Source organism: Mesocricetus auratus, unplaced genomic scaffold, assembly GCF_017639785.1.
Source record: "Mesocricetus auratus isolate SY011 unplaced genomic scaffold, BCM_Maur_2.0 Super-Scaffold_4256, whole genome shotgun sequence".
Lineage (NCBI taxonomy): Eukaryota > Metazoa > Chordata > Mammalia > Rodentia > Cricetidae > Mesocricetus > Mesocricetus auratus.
Genome location: NW_024429182.1, coordinates 24,114,609 through 24,139,613, shown reverse-complemented (window position 1 = coordinate 24,139,613; position 25,005 = coordinate 24,114,609). Strand labels below are relative to the sequence as shown.

At 39.0% G+C, this 25,005-nt stretch overlaps 1 protein-coding gene across 3 annotated transcripts in view; it reads left to right on the top strand.

The window, feature by feature from the left end:
• The window catches only part of Tnks2 (tankyrase 2), a 57,298-nt gene extending 32,524 nt beyond the window's left edge, over positions 1-24,774 (top strand). For 2 of the 3 annotated variants that reach the window (XM_040745088.1, XM_040745082.1), the window contains 14 exons: positions 118-263; positions 1,102-1,267; positions 2,484-2,703; positions 4,979-5,088; positions 6,131-6,319; positions 8,897-9,149; positions 10,378-10,460; positions 11,894-12,014; positions 16,496-16,593; positions 18,222-18,296; positions 19,562-19,667; positions 20,557-20,743; positions 21,396-21,552; positions 22,094-24,774. In XM_040745088.1, the coding sequence (XP_040601022.1) occupies positions 118-263; positions 1,102-1,267; positions 2,484-2,703; positions 4,979-5,088; positions 6,131-6,319; positions 8,897-9,149; positions 10,378-10,460; positions 11,894-12,014; positions 16,496-16,593; positions 18,222-18,296; positions 19,562-19,667; positions 20,557-20,743; positions 21,396-21,552; positions 22,094-22,156 (1,974 nt within the window). In that variant the 3' untranslated portion in view covers positions 22,157-24,774. The remainder of the gene's footprint in view (positions 1-117; positions 264-1,101; positions 1,268-2,483; positions 2,704-4,978; positions 5,089-6,130; positions 6,320-8,896; positions 9,150-10,377; positions 10,461-11,893; positions 12,015-16,495; positions 16,594-18,221; positions 18,297-19,561; positions 19,668-20,556; positions 20,744-21,395; positions 21,553-22,093) is intronic. The other variant, XM_040745089.1, reaches the window with a different exon arrangement.
• The last annotated feature ends 231 nt before the right edge of the window (positions 24,775-25,005 follow it).

The following is a 25,005-nucleotide window of genomic DNA, read 5'->3' as shown; positions in this document are numbered from 1 at the left end:
GCTGAACATAGAATAGTTTCTGAAATAACTTACTTAATGAAGTAAGAAAATAAGGCATGCATTTGAAATTTCTGTTAAACTGTGTTAAAAGAAGACGTGCTCTGTTCAATTCTACAGAAACTGTGTACTGTTCAGAGTGTCAACTGTAGAGACATCGAAGGCCGTCAGTCAACGCCACTGCATTTTGCAGCTGGGTACAACAGAGTGTCTGTGGTGGAATACCTGTTGCAGCACGGGGCTGATGTGCATGCTAAAGATAAAGGGTAAGAAGCAACCGTCCTGGCTCCCTTACCTCTGTGTGACCCTCTGGGAAATTAAAGACTTAGGAGAAATGACAAAATACTTGCTTTATAGAATGTGATTCGCTTTCTAGCGTTGGTACAATGACTTAAGGTTTTGTGTTGAGCATAGTGGTGCTCACCTGACTCCAAGCACTGGAGAAGTAGAGGCAGGTGGAAAGTCACCACAAGTTTGAAACTAATATGGGCTACAATTTGAAACCCTTTCTTTTAAGAAACAAAATGTGAATGGCTCAAATTTGCATTGAGATTAATTTGTATAATGTCTTATCATTTTTTAATTGCCAGAGATTATGTTTTTATGATTTTGATACTGATATTAATGTATTAAGATTTTTAGTGTTCATGAGAATATTTGAAATTTTTTCATTAATCTTGAAATTGATTTTTGTTAAAAATACGCAATGTTATATGTCAAGTCTGTATGTGAATGTTTCTTATACTCCCTGCATTTAAGCTGTTTTGAAATTCTTCGCCTAAAGTCTTTTCCTGCTTTCCATGGGTTTAAGTTCTTCAGCGTATAACCAATATACTCCCTTAGGCAGTTCAAGAAATGTCTTTCGAGCCGGGCGTTGGTGGCGCACGCCTTTAATCCCAGCACTCGGGAGGCAGAGGCAGGCGGATCTCTGTGAGTTCGAGACCAGCCTGGACTACCAAGCGAGTTCCAAGACAGCCTCCAAAGCCACAGAGAAGCCCTGTCTCGAAAAACCAAAAAAAAAAAAAAAAAGTCTGTCATTGATTATATGCGATTACTGAGATTAAACCGTATTTTTCCGCCATTACTGCTTATTTAATTTTTCAGAGGCCTCGTGCCTTTGCACAATGCATGTTCTTACGGACACTATGAAGTTGCAGAACTTCTTGTCAAGCATGGAGCAGTAGTTAATGTAGCTGACTTGTGGAAGTTCACACCTTTACATGAAGCTGCAGCAAAAGGAAAATATGAAATATGCAAACTTCTGCTCCAGGTATGCTTAAGTACTTGCTATAGACAATGTGAATTACTTAAAATACTCAGATTGTTTTTCTAATAGCACTAATATAAAATTTAAACTAATGAAAGTAGGGAAAAATGTTACCTAATGCTGAAACAAAATTTCAAGGAAAATGTCATGAGCAATTTATTTTTTGAGTCTACGTATATATTATCAGCATAGGGTTTTTGTGGGATGTATGTATGTGTATATATATATATATATATATATATATATATATATATATATATATATATAGACACCTACCATATAGTAGTGCTGATGGCTATCATTTCCTGTCTGGTGATCTACCCTCAAATTACTTGACTCATCGTGTGGGTTATAAGCCCAATTTGTTTAACAGTCTATAAAATTGATGGTGCTGGTCTAATATAGATACAGATACTTTGCTGTTAAATATTAAAGCAGATTCATTCATACAGTGTTTGTAAAAAGGAAAGATGCAGGCTGGAGATGGCTCAGCAGGTAAGAACACTGACTACTCTTCCACAGGACCTGGGTTCAATTCCCAGCACCCACATGGCAGCTCACAACTGTCTGTAACTCCAGGATCCAACACTCTCACATAGACGTATATGCAGGCAAAATACTAATGAACGCAAAATAAAAAATAATAAATTATTTTTTTTTAAAGTATGAAAAAAAAAAAGAAAAGATGCAGCTAGGTATGGTGGTACACTCCTTAAAACCCAGCACCTGGGAGTCAGAGGCAGGTCAGTGTGTGACAATTCAGTCAATGATGGGCTACATTTTTGGCAGTGGTCCTATAAAATTTTAATGTAAGGACTATGGATGCATCTTTGTAGAATCTGTCTAGTGTGCACAAAGTCCTGGGATTTATTCCCAGCACCACATGGGCAGAGTCAATGGTAAATACTTAAGTCTCATTATGTAGGAAGAAAGAGACAGGAAGATCAGTGTCAAGGCCAGCTTCAAATACAGAATCAATTTCAGAAGACCATAAGACTATCTAAAATAATAATTTTTAAATTATATAGCTGAAAACTTTTACTATAGTTTTTCTGTTCTTAGATACATACTTACAAATGTGTTGTCATTGCCTATGGTATTTAAGCAGTAATAACAATCAGGTTAGATTTAGTATAAAATGATTTTCTTTGCTCTGGTTATTTTCTCAATGACAAAATGCATACTAATCCACCCCTCCCCCTTTTTTTCTCATGCCTAGCATGGTGCAGACCCTACAAAGAAAAACCGAGATGGTAATACTCCTCTGGACCTTGTTAAAGATGGAGACACAGATATCCAAGATCTACTTAGAGGTGATGCAGCTTTGCTAGATGCTGCCAAGAAGGGTTGTTTAGCCAGAGTGAAGAAATTGTCTTCTCCTGATAATGTAAATTGCCGTGATACCCAAGGTCGACATTCTACACCTTTACATTTGGCAGGTAATGAGTGAATCTAGATTTAGCTGGTGACATCTAAGATTATTTTATTCTTTTCATCATGTAGGTTCCAGGGATCAAACTCAGGTTGTTAGGCTTGGCAGCTGTGCCTTTCCCTGCTGAGCTATCGGTAAAGATTCATTTTTACTCTTGAGTAAAATATTTCCTCTAAGTAAACCTGAAAAACTCGAGTCCAATTATCTACCAGAGCTTTCATCCTGTGCTAGCATGTGTGTTTGTACAGAGCCTTTGTGTTTATACATGAAGCTGTTAGCCAAACTTCACTTCCTTTGGCACTGATTTACATGCAGTAAGAACGGTTGCCAAGTGTAGTGGTGCAAGCTTTTAATCCCAGCAGAAGCAGGCAGATCTGTGTGAGTACGAGGGTAGCCTGGTCTACATAGTGAGCCCAGGACAGCCAGAGCTACATAGTGAGACCAGTAAGACAGTTGAAATAGGCTCTGCGAATCACTCTAAAATTTGGAATCCTTTCTTTGAGGTCACTGCATTGATTCATGTTTGAACAGAGTTATGAAAAACTTGCCTGTATAAACCAGCCTTCTTCATAGAAGACTATAAAGTTTTCATTTTCTAATGATAGCTAAGTGTAAGCTGAAAAACATCAATGTCTTCCACCATGTAGGTTCTGGGAATCAAATTTAGATTATCATGCCTGGCAGCAAGTACCCTAACCCACTGAGCCATCTCATCAACCCCAACTATTGGTGTGTGGCAGGTCCTTCTTTGGACCTCCTACTCCCCAGTAATGACCTACTAATGAATTATGAAAGCTCAGTGAGAGACTGTGCTCAAATAGTCAGGTGGGGGATCTTTGAGGAGCCTCAGTGGGTAAAGGCATTTATCACAGAAGCTTGACAAACTGAATTCCATGTCTAGGACCCACATAGTAAAAGGAGAGAGTGACTCCCACAAGTTTTCTGACTTGTGGTGTACACTACAAGCATGCACAGACAATAAATAGTATACGGCAGGTTTTTGTTTTTGTTGTTGCTGTTTTTCAGTAGAAAATTGTTGGGCCTGGTAGTACAGGCCTTTAATCCCTGTCCTTGGGAGGCAAAGGGGGGAGATGGATCTCTGAGTTACAAGCCAACCTGATCTAAACAGTTCTGGGACAGCCGGGCTACATGGAGAAGCCATGTCTTGGGAGGCAGGGGCAGAGAGCAATAGGGGAAAATACTGTATTTACCTCTGACTTCCACCCTCACCCACATATACACACAAATACTATACCTTGTGACAATGTTAATGCTTTATATATTTCAAAGAGATGACTGATATGTGTATTAGTAGACATGATGAAACATTTAAAACCATTATCATTATTTTTATATTGGGAAAAATGACAAATTTACTTCATCTATGACTGAGATACTTTGCCATAAGAAAACTCTGATTTAGCTGACATGATACAGGTTATGTTGTGCTTCAGAGTACTGAGTTTTCCCCTTTGGTCTTAATAGTGCTGAGGTCATGCTGGAGAGATGGCTCAGCAGTTAAGAGCACTGGCTGCTCTTCCTGGGGTCCTGAGTTCATAATGAGATCTGGTGCCCTCTTCTGGCCTACATGTATCTGTATACGTAATAAATAAATAAATCTTAAAAAGAGCGCACCACCACACCCAACTTAAAAAAAAAAATAGTGCTGAGGTCACTCTAGCATTTGTCTCCTAAGCATTCTCCTCAGGCTGAAGCATTTCTACAACCTCCTGAGGAAGGATGCCTCCTGCTGTGCAGCTAGATGATTGAGTGCCTGTGATTTTTAGCCCTTGGATCACACACCTGAGCTTGGGACGTTGTATGTAACAACCGTGAAGGCAGGGCCTTTGGTGGGGAAAAAGTGCTAATGGAAGCTGTAATGTGGCCAATTGAGACACACAGTTTCCCTTTAGTCCATTCATCTTTCCTGGCAAGTGTTCATTGCCACTAGTCATTGATCTGGCTCAAGGCCTCTGGTTTCTGCCACACCATCCATAATGGGCTCTCATTGGGCTCCTCTTGATATCCTGTTGTCCTGTGTTATAGAGATCCTACTGTTGGGACATAGGGAAGTTTTAAATGGATAGAGGAAGATCTTTCTGTAATTTGCTGGGCCTATGAAACCAAAAGCCTCTAACATTTTAGACCACAAGATAAAATACTAATAATTTCAGATTTATATAAAATTTAGTAATATCTGTTTAAAAACATATAGCTATATGGGTAACTGTGATTTTTCTACATTTATAACTGAAAGTAATGTTACTTCTTTCCTGAATTAGCTGGTTACAATAATTTGGAAGTTGCAGAGTATTTATTGCAACATGGAGCTGATGTGAATGCCCAAGACAAAGGAGGGCTCATTCCTTTACATAATGCAGCATCATACGGGGTAAGTTCTTCTGAGTTACCTTTAAAAATTCATGTAATTTTTCAAAGTGAATATCAGTATCACAGTTTACATGGAATTTGGTGTGACTTATTTCACAAAGAATTAAATAGGAACTTAAATAACATAGAAGTTTTAGTTCTTAATCTGTTACAGGCAAGTTGTGTGACATGGCAATATATTTGTCATTCATTGTAGTATCCTTGGCACCTGTTTCTTATTTTTGATGAAATGCTGATTTGTGTATGTGTGTCCAGAAAACTCCGTAGATTTCATAGAAATTGTTTTAAAGATTCAGATACATTGTTACAGATTTCCAATAACCCTGAAGATTTGGGTCAGCATTGACCATTGCCAGTGGTCTAGTTAGAATAACTGAGAAGGCTGCTAGTTTGTAAATTTATATTAACCAGTTATAACACAAGAATTAGTTAGAAATCATTGAAGCTGCTTTTTAGTTTATTTTCCTATGTCAGATTCTGAACTGTAATTCTTAAGCAACTACCCATAAGTTACAATGCTGAGAAGAAATAGCTTTACATTTCATTTCCGGAATAAGTTTGAGAATCAGAAAGTAGGTACAAAACCAGGTTTTGTTTTATTTTGTTTTGTTTTGAGACAGGAACTTTCTACATAGCACTGGCTGTCCTAGAACTCACCATGTAGACCAGGCTGGCCTCAAACTCACAGAGATCTACCTGCCTCCCAAGTGCTAGGGTCAAATGTGTGTGCTTCCACACCCACTCAGAACCAGTTTCTTTCTTTCTTCTTCTTTTTTTTTTGTTTTGTTTTGTTTTTGTGCTTTTTTTTTGTTTGTTTTTGTTTTGTTTTTCAAGACAGAGTTTCTCTGTATTGCTTTTGAGGTTGTCCTGGAACTCATTCTGTAGACCAGGCTGATCTCAAACTCACAGAGATCCGCCTGCCTCTGCCTCCCGAGTGCTGGAATTAAAGGCATGCGCTACCAACACCCTGCCAGAGCCAGTTTTTTAAAAAGTAAAATGCCATAAAACGTTTCCAACTGTAACAGGAATATTTTCTTTTACAGCATGTAGACGTAGCAGCTTTACTGATAAAGTACAATGCGTGTGTCAATGCCACGGACAAATGGGCTTTCACACCGTTACATGAAGCAGCCCAAAAGGGACGGACACAGCTTTGTGCTTTATTGTTGGCCCATGGAGCTGATCCTACTCTTAAAAATCAAGAAGGACAAACACCTTTAGATTTAGTTTCAGTAAGTGATGGGCTCTTTGAAAACTCAGAAAGTTCACATGACATGCATAAAATGTCTGCATAGTGAATATGGTTTTAGCCCAAATTTAAATTTAGGAATCCTTTGGTGTTGGGATAAGTAGATAAGTTAGTAGTCAGTTACTATGTATATACTAAGTACTTTGGATGTGGGGAAAATAACAGTAGTTGGGAAACAAAACAGGCCTGGGCCCTCTGTAAATACTGTTGTAGTACATGATATTATAGACTGAAGACCAGACCAAGCTGGTAAAGGCGCTTGCTGTCAGACCTAACATCTGAGTTTAATCCCAGGACCCACCTGGTAGAAGAAAGAACTGCCTCCCACAAGTTGTCTTCTGATCTCCACATGTACACCTTGGCAGACATGCACCCATACACATACATGTGCACAAAATAAATAAAGTGGATGCTTAAACTTTTTTTTTTAAGGTTTATAAAAAATGTTTTTTTTTCCAATCTTTTTCCATGGGCATTCATGTAGGAGCCTCCTTTGTACTCCCAAGTCTGTGTCAGTCACTAGAACAGGAGTACTTTCTTACCTTTGCCATTGAGGTCATTTACCAGAGCAGTAAAATAGAAGGAAGGAAAATTTTGTCCTCCAGGGATCTTTTTTTTTTTTTTTTTTTTGGTTTTACGAGACAGGGTTTCTCTGTTTTGGAGGCTGTCGGTCCAGCCTGGCCTCAAACTCACAGAGATCCGCCTGCCTTTGCCTCCCGAGTGCTGGGATTAAAGGCATGCGCCACCAATGCCGGGTCCTCCAGGGATCTTTGAGACAGGATCTTTTATGTAGTCCTGGCTGGCCTGGAACTTGGTGTTTATCAAGCTGGCCTTGAAGTTTTTGTGTTTTTGGTTTTTTTTTTCAAGGTTGATTTATTTTTATGCATATGTATGTGTGTCTATGTGTTTATGATCCTCTGGGACTGGAGTTACAGGAGGTTGTAAACCATTTGGTGTGGGTGCCTGGAAACCGAATCAAACAAATGTTCTTAACTACTGAGCCAATCTTTTGCCTGCCTTCTAAGTGTTCTGGGATTACAGGCATGTTCCACCACACAATGTAAGAAATGTTTTGAAATGGGAAAAACGTGTCTTATATGGAGAGAGATTGTTCCAACCAATTGACCAGGAAACTGTTTGGCTGCATTCAGATTTAAAGAGATGTTCCCAAGCCATGTGTGTGCAAGGATTTCTTGGAAATGTCTCTTTGGTTCCAAACTGATTAAGAAGTAAGCATTTAGAATTCATTACACCCAAACATCGATATAATTAATGGCAAGGAAAATAAAAGACTCTAGAGAATGCATAGGGCCTAGGGAGATGGATCACTGAGGGAAGAACTTGTTGCACAGGTGTGAGAACCGGAGTTTGAATCTCCAGAACCAACATAAAATCTGGATACATGTTTGAACATGTGTGAGAGATAGGCCAGCTAACCTGGCATCACAGTGCTAATGAGACCATCTCAAACATAGCCAAAAGCGTGGACTAACACCCAGGAGTCCTAACCTTCACATGCATGGGTTTATGCGCTCATGCACACATACAAATTATACACATACCCACAAAGTCAAATTTTAAAGATGGTGTTTGAGGGAGGGAAAGCATCCGTGAACTTTAGACTGAAACAGGCCCAGCTTACTGCTCCAGCTCTACCATGCAAAGTTACAGTCCTCTAGCTGCCTCATTATCCTGTATAGTTTAGAAGCACCATCTGTAAGGGATGAAATATATCTGGTTAATGGAAATAAGCATTGTCATGCTATCTAAAGCCTGTAGATAGTTTCAGGTACCAAAATGTACCCAATAAATGGTCTTTTTTATAGATAAATAAATACTATATACAAACTGTAAGGTCAAGAGATGCACAAATTGAAGAGGAAGAAAAAGGTAAGGGTGTGGACATGATAAGTGACTAACCAAGAAAGCATCCCTGTTGATGATTTTTAGCATCGTTTTATATATTATTTTTTAATTGTTTATTGAGGAGAGGGGGCCCAAATGTGCTTCAGTATACCTGTAGATGTCAAAGGATAACTTGTGGGAGTCCATTCTCTCATTACACCATGTGGGTACCAGGGATCAAACTCAGGTCATGAGGCTTACTGGCAGCTACCTTACCACTGGACCATCTCTCCAGCCCGTTACTTAGTTTATTATTTTAGAATGGTAAAAATTGTATGTGATTAGTGAAGTGGATATAGCACTGAATTTAAAGACTTTTGCTTCTTAGCAGTTTGATTAAAGTTATATTTTACAAAAAAAGACAAATAAGGTTTTCTCAGTTTTGAGTAGTAAACAGTTTCCCAAAATCAGTTTTTTGTTTGTTTGTTTGTTTAATTATGTGTGACCTGGAAGAGTGTTTTGAATTATGTTTTGTCTTTAGTTAGCTAGGTATCAACCTGTTTATTTCACTCTTAAAATTTTCTAGTATTTCTCAGTGTTGTATGATAATAGACCCAATGTGAGTTTGCTAAGTTTGCAGTCCTATTTTTATTAGGCATAGGAGAATTGTAAACCTTGTTTATGACAGATTTCACCTCCTTGAAATGTGTTCTAGGCAGATGATGTCAGCGCTCTCTTGACAGCAGCCATGCCCCCTTCTGCTCTGCCCTCTTGCTACAAACCTCAAGTGCTCAATGGTGGGAGAAGCCCTGGGGCCACCGCAGATGCGCTGTCTTCAGGTCCATCCAGCCCTTCAAGCCTCTCTGCAGCCAGCAGTCTTGACAACTTATCTGGGAGTTTTTCTGAACTGTCCTCAGTAGTTAGTTCAAGTACAACAGAAGGTGCTGCCAGTTTGGAAAGAAAAGAAGGTGAGAAATTCTGTAAAAATTATAGCTCATTGTAGCTCCATGTTTGTCATTTAGAGTGGTAGGAAATACAAATCCTTTAAATCTTAAATACAACTCTTTATATGAAATAAACTAAAATAGCCTGAAAGTATTCATATTTAATTTTCTTCTATTAATAATGTAAATAGAATTCCTGTAGAAATTCTATTCAAGTTGAAAGTTGGTGAACGTGGTACTACTGACCTATTGTTTGTTTGTTTATTGTTTGCTTTTATGTGTGTGTGCATGTGTGTGTGCAAACTCGTGCCTTGATTTGTGTGTGTGGAGATCAGAGGACAACTTTAAAAAGTGGGTTCTTTCCTTCCCCTTTAAGTGGGCTCCAGGTATTGAATTCAGGTTGCCATGTTTGCACAGCAGGTACCTTTACTTTACCCACTAAGTCATCTCCCCAGCCCTCACCCATCCTTTAGATGTCAATTTTTACTAGTCAAATTCATCTCACTCTATACAATATCATAAAACTTTTCTTAATAAATTTTGGTTTTTACGAGACAGGGTTTCTCTGTATTGTTTTGGAGGCTGTCGGTCCAGCCCAGCCTCGAACTCACAGAGATCCGCCTGCCTCTGCCTCCCGAGTGCTGGGATTAAAGGCGTGCGCCACCACCACCCGGCTCTTGTTTTATTTTTCAAGACAGGGTTTCTCTGTGTAGCTTTTGGAGCCTGGCCTGGAACTCACTTTGTAGACCAGGCTAGTCTCGAACTCACAGAGATCTGTCTGCTTTTGCCTCCTGAGTGCTGGGGTTAAAGGTGTGCGTCACCACTGCCCAGCAGAAGGCTGGTTTTTAATTTATTTTAAAGATAAAAGATGAGGCTAAAATTAAAATTTTAAATGAAAATAAAATGAGAAATGTTTAAACTTGAGAAAGCCCACTGCTTAACTGTTTAAGCTGATCATGATGACACACACCCAGACAAGTGGATTTCTGAGTTTAAGGCCAGCCTGCTCTACATAGTGCATTCCAGGCTAGCTAGGGCTATACAGTGAGACCAACCCCCCCTCAAAAAAAAAGTTTATAGAATTCTTGTTGTTAGTTTTAGATTTTGGTATGTCATAAGTGGCTGTTGGTTTTTTGCTTCTTTGATACATTCTTCACACATATTCTGTTCTTGCACAACAGAACTTTTATATTTACAGTGTTGCTATACATTATTCTGATGTGAAATTTTGTTTGGGACTTTTTCCTCCTAGACCCAGGACTGGATTTTAGTATAACTCAGTTCATAAGGAATCTTGGGCTTGAGCACTTAATGGATATATTTGAACGAGAACAGGTGAGTAAATGAATTGTATTGTTTGGTTTAGTGTTTCATAGAAACTCAAACTCTGGAAAATGCTTGAAATTTACTTAAACCTTATAAGCTATTGGGAAATGTTTTTATAGAGCGTTCTGCATGCTAAATGTACTATGTACAAGTGTCTGCCTCTCTGAAAGTGTTAAGAGACTGGAAATCGGTCACTTCCTGATTTGGCTTAATTTTGGAGTCTCACTTAGTTCATGATATCTAAAAATTGATATGTAGTAATAGAACATCCTCCTTAATAACATGGTTACCGTATTCAGTCCTTGAATTAAGTTATCTTTGAGCTGTTTTCAGTTCTGGTATTTCAATCATTATCCACTCTAAAGCCTGACATTCTGCTATGTACCATGGACAGAAATGTGAATATGCCAGTTGTATATTTGAGCTTTTCTGTCTGAGTAGCCCAGTTTAAAGTATTCCATCAGAATACATGTACTTATCCTTTTTAAGATTTACTTAAACAACAACAAAAAAAATAAGATTTACTTAATGCGTATGAGTGTTTTGCTTGCATGTATGTATGCCACATGCATGCTTGGTGCCCATGGAGGTAGGAAGAGGGTGTCAGATCCCCTGGAACTGGAATTATGGATGCTTGAAAGTCACCATGTGGTACTGGAAACTGAACCCCAGTAGTCCTCTGAAAGAGCAACAAGTACTCTAAACGAGCTGTCTCTCTAGCCCTACCTGTTCTTATTTTATTGTCACTGCTGGTGTGATTGTTAGAAATTATAATTACTGTAGGTTTGAACCTGCAGTGACCTGTAGTCTTGTTATGCAGCCAGAGCAAAAGCATGAAAAGTTCCAGTCTGACAAAGATTTTAGTAAATTTAAAGATGGAAAGGATAATTGTTAGCTGGACTTATTAGGAGTGGCTTTGTAGAAGTTGTATAAATGAAACAGGATTAATGGCTTCAATTTCATGAAGCAGAAATGATTTATTTTAGGTAAGAGTTTGAACAGTGATGCAGAGGCACCGCTTAGCATAGTCTACATCCTGGAGGAACCATGCTTCAAGGCACTGTGTAAAGGCTTAGATATAGACCAATGATGAGAAGATACAGTGGAAAGATGAAATTTAAAATAACATCTATGACTCAACATATTTTGCTCCAACTTTTTGAATTTAACAAATGATTTATTTTCCTATCTAAACTATTCAAAATAATAAGAAATGAAGCTGTCAAGGAGTCCTGGGTTTGATTCCTATCAACTGTAACTCCAGTTGTGTGTGGTGGTGCCCTCTTGTGGCTGTCAAGGGTAATGCATGCACAAACATGCAAAACATTCATATACATAAAATATATAGCTTAATAAAAATGTGAAATAAATGATTGTTATGAGAATATATAAGTGTCTACCAAATGAGCAAGCATTCTGAATATTTCATTCTCTTTCATAAGATCACCTTGGATGTGCTAGTTGAGATGGGGCACAAGGAGCTAAAAGAGATTGGGATCAATGCTTATGGACATCGACACAAGTTAATTAAAGGGGTTGAAAGACTGATTTCTGGACAACAAGGTATTTCATTTTGATACTTGGTTGACAGTTAGCTGTTTATATAAAGATAGCCTCTGTCTAACATTTTAGAAGTCTATGACAGACTCTTTAGTAAGGAGACCATTAATAGGGTTTTGAACACAAATAAGGCCTCTACTGATAGTTAGAACTTCCTGACACTACTAATGTTAATTATATGACCCAAAGTAAAATTTCTTGACCTGTGCAGAAATTTTAGAATTTTTTAGTTCCTGGGAAATGAGAAGGTATAATGAATGAAGTTACTCTAGCTCTAAAGTGTTATAATTTTAGAAGATCTGGAACATGGGTGTGTCTTTCTTAGGTTACCATGCTAGGTAATGATTAGGTATTAGACAGTAAGATACATAATGTTTTGGGGTCTGGAGAGATGACTCGGTGGTTAAGAGAACTGACTGTTATTCCAGAGGACCCAGGTTCAATTCCCAGCACCCACATGGCAACTCACAACTATCTATAACTCCAGTTCTAGAGGATCTGGCACGCTTACACAGGCATACATGCAGTGCACATAAAATAAAAGTAAAAAATCTTTTTTAAAAAGGAATGATGGGGGGGGTGATGGCGCACACCTTTAATCCCAGCACTCAGGAGGCAGAGGCAGGCAGATCTCTGTGAGTTCGACGATGGTCTGGTCTACAAGAGCTAGTTCTAGACAGCCTCCAGAGAAACCCTGTCTCGAAAAACCAAAAAAGGGAAGATTTTCATAATGTTTTAGCTGAAGGAAAATGCAAATTACATCACTCAACAGGTGTTAACATGTGTCTGTATCAGAACTAGGTAAAAAAAAAAAAAGTGAATTATTTTGAGTCAAAACCACATTTTTTACTTTACCACTAAATTAAGATGGTGATTTACTCTGATGCACACACATCACTGACAGGAACATAAGCTAGTGCAGCTACTAAGGATATAGTAAAACTAAATAAAATTGTGATCCAACATTACTGCCCCTGAGTATATATTTAAAGGACTCTAAACCAGCATACCACAGAGATAGTTACATATTGATGTTTATAGCTACACAATTCACAAGAACTAGGAAAAGGAGCCAGCTTAGATGTCCATCATCAGATGAACGTATATAGAAGAATGTGGTACATGTACACAATTCTATTCAGCTGTAGTGGATGAAATTATGATATTTTCAGTAAATAGCTCTCTTTAAAGGTCATTAAGTTAAATGAAAATAAGCCAGACTTGGATAAATAGCATTTTTCTCTCATGTGGAACCCAGATTTAAAAGTGTGCATGGAAGTAGAAAGGGAGTGTAAAGAAGGGGAAGAACAGGAGGGGTAAAGGGAATGTGTGTTATATAAAACAGAAAGGGAGCTGGGAGGTGTTGGCACACACCTTTAATTCCAGCACTTGGACGACAGAGTCTGGCGGGCGGATCTCTGAATTTGAGGCCATTCTAGTGTACAGAGTGAATTCTAGGACAGTCAGGGCTACATAGAAAAACCCTATCTTGAAAAAACAAACAAACCAAAAAAAAAAAAAAACCAGGAAAAACAGGGTTAGGGGGAGAGTAAAGTAGAGAGAGCAAGGGGGAACAGGAAATTTAAAACATCTTAAAATAAAGACTATACAACTAGGATTGAAGAACAATTTCTTTTTTTTTTTTTATTTTCCAGTTTAAATTTAGATAAGAAACAAGGTTGCTTCACAAGTCAGTTCCAGGTCCCTCTCCCTTTGCATCCCCTCCTCCCGTGCCCTCCCCCCAGAAGAACAATTTCTATTTACAAAAATGAATAGGATTTTTAGAGGGGAAGAATATGTGCTGTCCAGGATGGGATTGGATATTTTTATTTTGTATGTATGTGTGAGTCCCAAAGGAAGCCAGAAGAGGGTGCCAGGTACTCTGGAACAGCAGGTACATACAGTTGTTAGCCATTGCCTGTGGGTTCTGGGAACCAGGTCCTGGTAGAATGAGTGGACAGTGCTCTTAAACACCAAGCCAGCTCTCCAGCACCTGCGTTCACTTCTTGGAAGAAGAAGAAAAAACAAAGACCACTCAAAGTTGAGGTCATTTACACTAAGAAATCCTTTAACCCTGGAGAAACTGGGTCTCAGTATTTAAAATATGAAGTTATTCTGGGCTGTGACTAGTATAATGACAACATGTCAAATGAAAGAAAAACCCACAACTCCCTCATGTCCTTAGTCCCAGCACTTAGAGGAGACAGAGGCAGGAGGATCTGTGCATTTGAGGCCAGCCTAATCTGCCTAACAAGTTTCAGGACTACATAGAATAAGACCTGCCAGCGTGACTGCTAAACTAATAATGTCTTTCCACCTATGATAGGATACTGGGGTACCTAGCCTGTGTGCCAGCAGTTGTACTAGACACCTGGTTTTAGGAAAGAGCTGAGTAAAAACAAAAAGCAGTAGTGTTTGTCCAGGTAGGTGCTTTCTTAATTGTTAGCGCTGCATTCAGTGATAAAAATAGATCTACTGTCTCCAGGTAGCAGAAGAAAGTACCTCAGTGCTACTTAGGACTTCTTGTGACTCCGATATGTTCACTATAGTTGAATGGGAACCTTTTTTTATTTTTTCCATGATGGAGAAACTTGTCTTAAGGCACAGTGGCTGTTCTTGTCTAATGTCAAAGTCACTGTTCTTCATAAAGTTGCCGTCTTGCAAAACTGAATTGGTTGCTGTCTGTAAGGTCCTCTGACGGTCTGCTCTTGGTGACTGAAAGCCTTTTCTGACCTTTCAGTACTGGGTTACAGGTCACTAAATCAAGTGTTTGTCATAGTCTTCTTGGAGGAAGGGTGCTTTTTTTGGTTTGGGGAGGTTTGGTTTTTGACTTTCATGGGGATATCATTTTTGTTTTGTGTTGTTCTGTTTTTCTGAGGCAGAGTTTCACTGGGCTGACCCCAAACTCAAGGAATCCTCTTACCTTCCTGCTTGCTGGGACTATAAGGGTGTGTCACTGTACCTGGCCATCTTAGTATTCTGTAGAATAGTCTCCATATGGGCCCCATACTTGTACAGGCATAATTAAGTCTCTGCAGTCTGCCTTGACAAGGGTCTAGAGAGATGACTCAACACTGGCTGCCCCTCCAGAGGACCTGTGTTCAGTTCCCAGCACTGGCATAGTGGCTCACAACTAACTGTCCATCCAGTTCAAGAGACCCAACACCCTCATCCTCTGCAGACACCAAGCATGACATGGTGCACAGACACATATGGAGGCAAAACACTCATATACATAGAAATTTTTAAATAAAAATAGGAAGCATGGCAAATTAATTGTAGAAGTAGTCAGGTAGCAAACTTCATGAACTAAAAGAATAGTTCTTAATTGCCTGAGGCTGTTCAAGTCTCTATCATAATTCTCCCTCGTAGTTACAGAAAGTAAAAGGATTATTTTATTAAAATAAAAGGCTGAACAGCTACTAACGTGAGTAATTTGAAAAGAAAGTGTTTATAAGCTCATTAGCAATAAAAGAAAAGGGAAAGGGGATTTTTATAAATAGTCCCTAAAACCACTCTAACCTGTCAGGTTAAAAAATAGTTACTTAAGGGGGCTGGGGAAATAATAACTCAGGGTTTGAGAGCATTGCTGCTCTTCTAGAGGACGCAGGCTCAATTCCCAGCACCCACATGGCAGCTCTCAACTGTTCCAGGGAACATGACGCCCTCACACAGACATACACACAGGCAAAACACCAATGCACATAAAAATAAATAAATCTTTAAAAAAAATAGTCACTTAAACTGGACGTGGTGGCCCACATCTTTAATCCTAGAGTGCAGGAGGCAGAGGCAGGCGGATTCCTGTGAGTTTGAGGCCAGCCTGGTCTACAAAGCGAATTCCAGGAAGTGGGCAGGGGTGTACTTGAGGGGCTGGAGAGATGGCTCAGCAGGTAAGAGTGGTGTAATGATTTTACAGAAGATGAGGGTTCAGGTCCTGTACCCACATAGCTACTTGCTTGCAGCTCTCTATAATTCTAGCTCCAGCAGGTCCTTCCTGGGCCTCTTAAGGCATTCATGTGGTACATATACATACATGCAGACAAGTATACTCGCAAAATAAAATGAGTCTTAAAAATTTAGTGTGCAGAGGGAGAGCTACCGAAGTGGCTTAGTGAGCACTTGTTGCCCGATTATGAGAACCAGAGTTCAGATCTCAGAACACACATAGCAATTAACAACCTCTGAGGAATCTGATGCTGACTTCTGGACTCTGTATATAGGTGCATTGAATATAACATGCTATCATGGTTTTGATCCAGTAAAAGAAAAAGGTCATTGGTAGAAAAAACTAGTGCAGTCCAAATGAAGCCTATATTAGTAAGTTCTGTACCTGTCTGCACTTTCTGCATACCTATAAATCTAAATTATTATGAAATTAAGATTTTGGGGAAATGGTAGTGTTGAATAAATCATGTGTTGTTTTGGGTGGTTAGGTTGGATTGTTTTATTGGCAGTTTTTACTTCTAAATTTTATTTCATAGGTCTTAATCCATATTTAACTCTAAACAACTCTGGTAGTGGAACAATTCTCATAGATCTGTCTCCTGATGATAAAGAATTTCAATCTGTGGAGGAAGAGGTATGTTCATCACGCTTAAGAAAATGGATAATATGGATCTAACCATTCGTGTTGTTGATTCAATTGCTGTCCTTTTTTGTTTGTTTGTTTGTTTGTTTTGGGTTGGGTTTTTGTCCCTCTTTTCACACCCTGGAGAATTTGGAAGTATTTACAATGCATTTGGTTTTTTCCCCCACTCTTTTTTTCTTTTTTAATTTTTATTTTTATGTTGCATGGGTGTTTGGCCTACATGTATGTTTGTGTGAAGGTGTCAGATCATGGAGTTACAGACAGTTGTGAGATACCATATAGGTGCTGAGACTTGAACCTGGGTCCTGGAAGAGCAGTCACTGCTCTTAACCAATCAGCCATCTCTCCAGCCCACTACAATGAATTTCTTTTTTGTTTTGTTTTCGTTTTGTTTTTGTTTTTTTTTGTTTTGTTTTGTTTTTACGAGACAGGGTTTCTCTGTATCGTTTTGGAGGCTGTCGGTCCAGCCCAGCCTTGAACTCACAGCGATCCGCCTGCCTCTGCCTCCAGAGTGCTGGGATTAAAGGCGTGCGCCGCCGCCGCCGCCGCCGCCGCCGCCACCACCACCACCACCACCCGGCTTACAATAAATTTCTTAATTAACCTTAGTTTTAGATACTTGAATCACTAACTACTTCAATTAATGTGGAACCAGAATTCTGTTGGAGAAGATCTCTGTCATTTGAAATTTTTATGAAGGCAATTACAAAGTAAGGAATCTCTGGTTTCTTTTTAAAGATTTCTTCAGTCCACTGAAACCTTGAAGAGTTAGCCTCCTTTGTGATTTTTTTTTTCAAAGCAATATGTAGCCTTAGCTGTCCTGGTTTTCACTCTCTAGACCAAGCTGGCCTTAAACTCAGAGATCCATCTACCTCTGATTTCCCAGTGCTTAGATTAAATGTGTATGCTATCACACCCTGCTGAAGAGTCTTCTTTATACTATCATGTCCATGTGCCTCATCTGTTTGAATTAAGCACAGATAGAAAACTGAGTGAGATTTAGTTCTAAAGATCATACTCCCAAGAAAATATATATTGTGCTTTATTAGTCTAACAGCACAAATAGACCATTCCTTTTATGGTTAGCATATTTTATCTTAGTTTACATTATATAACTTTTCACCTATAAATATGTTTTCAAGATGCTTAGTAGTCATTTCTAGAACATAGTACTCATGGTAATCCCAACCCTCAAGAGGCAGGGGCAGGCACATGTCTGAGTTCAAGGCCAGCCTGATCTATAGAGTGAGTTTCAGAACAGCCAAAACTACACAGAGAAAACCTGTCTCAGAAGAAGAAAAAGATAGTACTCACGAGTTTATAGAATTTATGTCCTTTCAAGAAAAATATTAAAACCTATCTTGAAATCTCAAAAACTAGGATCAGGGTCAGGCAGTGGTGGCACACGCCTTTAATCCGAGCGCTCAGGAAGCAGAAGCAGGCAGATATCTGTGAGTTCGAGACCAGCCTGGTCTACAAGAGTGAGTTCCAGGACAGCCTCCAAAGCCACAGAGAAATCCTGTCTCCAAAAAACAAAAAACTAGGATCAAATTAATCAAAACCATGTTCCACAAGTCAGAATGGCAAAACTAATTCTTGTTTTAAATTCTTTTCACCAGATGCAAAGTACTGTCCGAGAGCACAGAGATGGAGGTCATGCAGGTGGCATCTTCAACAGATACAATATTCTCAAGGTAACAAACGAGTAAAAATAAAGTTTCCCAAGACTTACTTTCCACAGCCCAAAGCCTCAAGTAGTTTTGATAAGAACATAGTGATCTTTGACATGGCTTCAATGTCAGCACTTGGGAGGCAGACAGAGGCTGATCTCTAGTTTGAGGCCAGCCTGGTCTACAGAGCAAGTTCCATGACAACCAGGACTACCCAAAGAAATCCTATCTTGAAACAGATGAATAAATAAAAAACTTACCGAACAGTGTCAGTATGCCCCGAACTGAATGCAACACTAAAGTTTAGTTGGTTTGCTTGATTGTATCTGCTACAATCAGATTATTCAGGGAAAGGAGCACTCATTTAAGGTGTGCGAAACAGGAAACCAGGAGAAGCTGGTTCAAATCGAAAAACATGCTGTTTCCTCCTCCTTAAAGGTGTTTCAATACAACATTTGAGTGAGTGAGAGAGAGAGAGAGAGAGAGAGAGAGAGCGCTAAAATGATTTTAATTTTGTTCTATTTTATACATGAATAAGGTCAGTTGGTGCCATGTGTGGTCCTTGATTACATCTATTACCAGTATTTTGATTTTTTTTTCCCCCTAATACTAAAATCAGCTCTGATGTGTGCTCTTAGGGACCACAGAAGCTGAAGTATGTAGTGCTGGAAATGTCCATTTGACCATAGAAATACTGTAGTAGGAACTGGAAGGGATAGGAAGTGATAGGAAGGAAGGTAGGGATAATGTGTGGTGGGTGGCTATTTCAAATCTTGGTAATGTTTTTTTATTAATTTTATTTTATATGCATTGGTGCTTTGCCATGGGTGTTAGGTCCCCTGGAACTGGAATTACAGACAGTTGTGAGTTGCCATCTGGGTGCTGGGAATTGAATCCAGGTCCTCTGAAAGAGCAGTCAGTGCTCTTGTTGTGTGGTTTTTGTTTTGTTTTTATTTTGTGGGGGAGGGATTTAAGACAGGGTTTCTCTGTGGCTTTGGGGGCTGTCCTGGAACTAGCTCTTATAGACCAGGCTGTTCTCGAATTCACAGAGATCCGCCTGCCTCTGCCTCCCAAGTGCTAGGATTAAAGGTGTGCGCCACCACCGCCCGGCAACAATCAGTGCTCTTAACCACTGAGTCATCTCTCCAGCCCCCTTGTTTGTTTATTTTGAGTCTGATAGTCAGGAAAGCAGGGTGCTGTGTTCTTTCTCTTCTGTACAAAATTTAGCATGTCTGAGGGATTTCAGTGGCGACTTAGTGCTGACTTATTTTTTTGTTTTTGGATTTTAGATTCAGAAGGTTTGTAACAAGAAATTGTGGGAAAGATACACACACCGGAGAAAAGAAGTTTCTGAAGAAAACCATAACCATGCAAATGAAAGAATGTTATTTCATGGTAAGTTCTCACCTGTCCTCTCTGTGAGATTGGAGCTTTCATCGTCATTGTCATTATTGTCTTTTTTTCTATGTAGCCCTGGCTATCCTAGAACTCACTATATAGACCAGGCTGGCCTCAAACTCCCTGAGATCTGCCTGCCAAGTGCATGTATCACCACTGTCCAGCAACTTATTTATGTCTTCTCTTGGTTTTTTGTTTTGTTTTGTTTTTCGGGGGTTTCTCTGTATTGTTTTGGAGCCTGCCCTGGAGCTCACTCTGTAGACCAGGCTGGCCTCCAACTCACAGAGATTCTCCTGCCTCTTAAGTGCTGGGATTAAAGGCATGCGCCACCACTACCCGGTGAATCTCTGTGAGTTCGAGACCAAGCCTGGTCTACTGAGCGAGTTCCAGGACAGGCTCCAAAACAATACAGAGAAACCCTGTCTCGAAAAACCAAAAAAAAAAAAAAAAAAGGCGTGCACCACCAACGCCCAGCTTTATTTATGCCTTCTTAATAAAGATAACATTTGTGTTCATACTTTCAGTTTCTTTTGTGATAATGTGCCTTACAATGAACATTTTTGTAAATATACATGCATTGTTTGTACCTTTTATTTATACACCTGCAGGGTTAGGGTTAAGGTTAGAAGAAGGAACCAAATCTCATTACAGATGGTTGTGAGCTACCAGTTGCTGGGAATTGAACTCAGGGCCTCTGGAAGATCAGCCTGTACTCTTAATAAACAAACAAACAAAAAGAATTTAACATTCAGGTCTGGGTGTATAGCTCAGTGCTTGACTGACATGCACAGTCCTGGGTTTCATCCCCGTTCCTTAGAAAAGTTAACTTCCCAGCAGCATTAGTTTTGCTTTCTAAGTTGTTGTTGCCCGTCTTTTTGTATTTTAGGGTCTCCTTTTGTGAATGCAATTATCCATAAGGGCTTTGATGAAAGGCATGCATACATAGGTGGCATGTTTGGAGCTGGGATTTATTTTGCTGAAAACTCTTCCAAAAGCAATCAGTATGTGTATGGAATTGGAGGCGGCACTGGATGTCCAATTCACAAAGACAGATCGTGTTACATTTGCCACAGGTGAGAGATTCTTATTACTTATCTTGGGAATAATTAGATGAGAACTAACAATGGATTTAAGAAACCTGGAGGACAAAGCATATCTGACAGTGAAGGATCCAGATTAAACTTTGTCTCCTCACAAGTTAAAATAATAACTAATAATTACTGGAGAATCTAAATAAGCCAGCATGATTCTAAGCACTTAACATGTTTAACTCAAGACAGAGACAGAGACAATCTCACTCTATCCCAGGCTGTCTTAGAACTCACTATGTAACACAGGCTGCCTTCAAACCTCCTGCCTCTGCCTCCTGAGTGCTAGTATTCACTAGGCCCAGCTTGTTTTATTCTTACTGCTATTATTTTTCTTCTAAGTTTACGCTTATGTATTATATTGGAAAGTCCCTTCTGGGTATAAATTATCATTATTTCTGTTTTGGGTCACAAATCTATACTGTTTAGGGGACTAAAGAATTTTAAATTCTGTAAATTGATTTGTCTTCTATGTTATGATTATTACTAATAAGCAATGTTCTCTGACTTCCCCTAAGCTGTTGTTAGAACATAATACTTATTGCTTGTCTGGAAATGGTTATTAACAAAACTTTACTGTTCTGGGTTTGTGTGTGCAATCTGTTTTTAGAGTAAATTTTTCCTTTTCATGTTGTAGGCAACTGCTCTTTTGCCGAGTGACTTTAGGAAAGTCTTTCCTGCAGTTCAGTGCAATGAAAATGGCACACTCTCCTCCCGGCCATCACTCAGTCACTGGCCGGCCCAGTGTGAATGGCCTAGCGTTAGCTGAGTATGTGATTTACAGAGGAGAACAGGTACTCACTCCACTTTGTTTGTCTTCAACAGTGTGTGGCTCTTACATGGACAGGGCATGTTGCCTTAAATGGATACAGGGCGGGGAGTGGTGAGTGGTAATTTCAGGCTTAGAAATTTACAAACAAAATGATTGGTGTAGATTCTCAAAATTAAAAAAGGACCATTGGTATATCTATCTAACCTATTCAGAGTTTATCAATCATTACTGGTTCTTCTTCCCTTTTTTTTTTTCTGTACAATGTAGCAATGATTAATTCTTTATTGCTATCAGTGACAAAGACCTAATGAAAAGCAGGTATAGAGTCAGTGTTGATGGCAGAATTCCCACAGTTACTGACAGCAGACAAATGGACTTAAATCTCACCCTAGACCTGCCTCTGATGAGAATCCAAGCATTAGAGTCCCAGGGTGGGAATATTTACAGGAAAATCTCCAGATAGTTCTGGTTTGCAGAACTCTTCAAGGTTTAGAATGCGTATGCAAGGACACCTTAACATGCATTAAAGCACACCAACATTTGAACTAATCTTTCTTTTCCAGGCTTACCCTGAATATTTAATTACTTACCAGATTGTAAGGCCTGAAGGTATGGTTGATGGCTGAAACCAGTTCCACCAAACCTAATGTCCCGAAGCAGCTGATGGCCTCTTAAGTTTCACTCCTTGGCTGGAAAATTCATCCTGACCACAGGCCTGTGGCAAAAACGATAAAAATGTGAAAGAAGCTTAACATTCTGACTTGATAAAGCTTTAATAATGTACAGTGTTTCTAAGTATTTCCTGTTTTTCAGCACTTTAACAGATGCCATTCCAGGTTCAACTGGGTTTATCTGTACTAAATTATAAACAGTTAACTTGAATCTTTTATACGTTGTGTATTGATTCTCACAAAAATGGTAATGCCCTCAACAGAACTCATTTTACTAATCAGTACTGTGTTCTTTAAAACACAGCATTTACACTGAATACAGTTTCATTTGTAAAATGTAAATAAGAGCTTTTGTACTAGCCCAATATTTATTTACATTGCTTTGTACTATAAACTGTTCTAGAGCTGCAGCAGTTACAGAGTATTTTCATATGTGTTGCTCATCTGTGTTTCATCTGTCATCGCCTGAGTGATCGCTACATTTGATTCCAGAGGCTGCTCGGTTGCTGGTGGAGACTTAGTGGGGAAACAATGATTTATCAAATTCAATTTGCTGATGGAAGCATTTCTTTCTCATTTAAGAGTTTTATGAATACTCTTGGAATTTAATTTGTGGTGCCTTTGTATCTACAAGGCACACATTCCATAGAGCTCTGGTGTGAAGTTGTGGGGGCTGATGGCTAAAGAAGTGTCCTCGATGGCCTCAACCTCTGGTTCTTGCCTCAGAAAGCTTTCTGATGTTATGGGCATCAGAGCAAGCAAACTCCCCCAAGTTTTCAAGAGGCTTGACCCTGGCTTCTGAACACCGAGTGCTCTGATCATGGAATGTAAGTAGAAGTTAAGTTTCAGACAGGGGAAAGGCAATCCTGGACAATTCCCAATCAGTTCTAATTACCTTAAGTCTAAAAAGGGTGAATAACAAGTGGGAGTGGGTACTTTTCTTTTTAATTTTTTCATGATCTTATGGTTATATTTATAGCCAAGTCTATTTATCATGAGTAAACACAACCCAGAACCATAAATGTGAGTGTATCTGCCTAGTTAGAAATATGCCATCACAGGCTTATGTTCAGTATGGCAGCTGTGGAAGAAATGACTTTCCATGAAAGGCCACTCAGACTGTTCTCTAATGTAAGCCCTGTGCTCACCATCTTACACAGAGGCCTACCTTCCTGCAGTCCACAGAGAAGTCGAGGGGAGGTTTTTATCCACCTAAGTCTTTGTAAATGAGGACATCCTCTTCACTGTAACACCTTATCTTTGTGTGGCATTTATTTGTCTCTTAATTAACTGGTCCTTTATAGAAACTTGTATATATAATTGCTCGAAAATCAAATTTATTGTCCTATGAGTTAAGAGAAATGTATTTCTGGAGTTGTTCCTATGATGTTTAAGAGGTCAAAAAATCCTGACCTGGACATGGTTTTATACAGCTCTCTATTAATTACAAATACAATCCTAAAATCATTTCTTGAAACATAAAAGGAGCATGCCAAATTTTATAAAAGCTGGATTTTATAGGTAAAAGATAATGAAATGAATTAATGGAGTTTATATTTGCATACTTCTCAAAGTTTGACCTATATTACTCTATTCATGGATCTGGAATTGTTTCTCATATAAAATCATGGTCTAGTTATGATCTATGTTACTTCCTCTGACCCACTGCATATTTGTGTTGTTTTCCACTGTGATTAATGTGCTAGCATGGCAATGTTAACTGGGAGCTGGGAGTTTGGGGGTGTGGTTTAGTGCTTTGCATGAAATATTTTACTTTATAATGATGGAATTGCTTTTTCTTTTGCCTTGTGATTTTTTTTGTTGTTGTTCTGAAGTGAAATTTAATTTGTGTGTGTGTGTGTGTGTGTAGTGCTTTTCTGCCCATCTGAGTGTCTTATTTGTATCACATTCCATGCCCTCACTTAATTCTTAATAAACTGTTTACTTGCTTTCTGGATAGCATGGTAATTGCTGGAGTAGTATAAATGTATTGAATGGTCCTTGAGAAATTCATTGAGATTACAGTAAGTCATAATTGCAGGAAAACAGTGTAGTTTGAGTCTGATAGAATGCAGCATAAATGTAAAACATTGAGTGTTGTGGCCATTCTTACTCAGATACTTCCTGATAGAAGTAGAGTGTGTTTGGATGTTTACACCATCCAATGCAATGTAGTCCTAAAAATTCATTCATGAACATCAGTCTGCTTAACTTATAAAGAGAAATATATTTTTGTTTTCTATGTCATAAAAGCATTCTTGATAAGTTTCCAAATCTCAATCAGTGGTATTTTTTTCTCTAAAAGGAAAAAAAGTAGTGTATTTTATATTTCCATATGCTGATGACCTGTATGTAATCAGTCCTTGATGGTCCATAAGAAGAGAGTGATGGTACAAGTATCCCTACGTCTCACTTTAAGTCTGTGTAAGCTGCTTTATCTTCCTGCTTCATTTAAGATGATAGTGAAGTGTTTGCTTGCTGTTTCCTGAGCGTGCATGCCCACGTATGATGTGATCCAACTGTTTGCAGGTTGAGGCAAGAAAACATGCAAATAAATTTCCCAAAGCTCTTAACAATTAGTTCTCTTGACTGCCTTTTACCTCCTGTCTTGTCTGGTTAGAAGACTGCAGTGACAGAAAGCATTCGGTGACCCTGCCACCAGGTCTTTCAGACCAAGAATACTGCCTTTCACTGTCTCCTAAATCCCTGTATACAACCTACTTTTCTTGGCTTACTGGGTTGTGACCTGAAGTAGTTAGTACTATTAGTAGTTAGTAGTTAGCCTTCTCCACTTAGGTACTCAC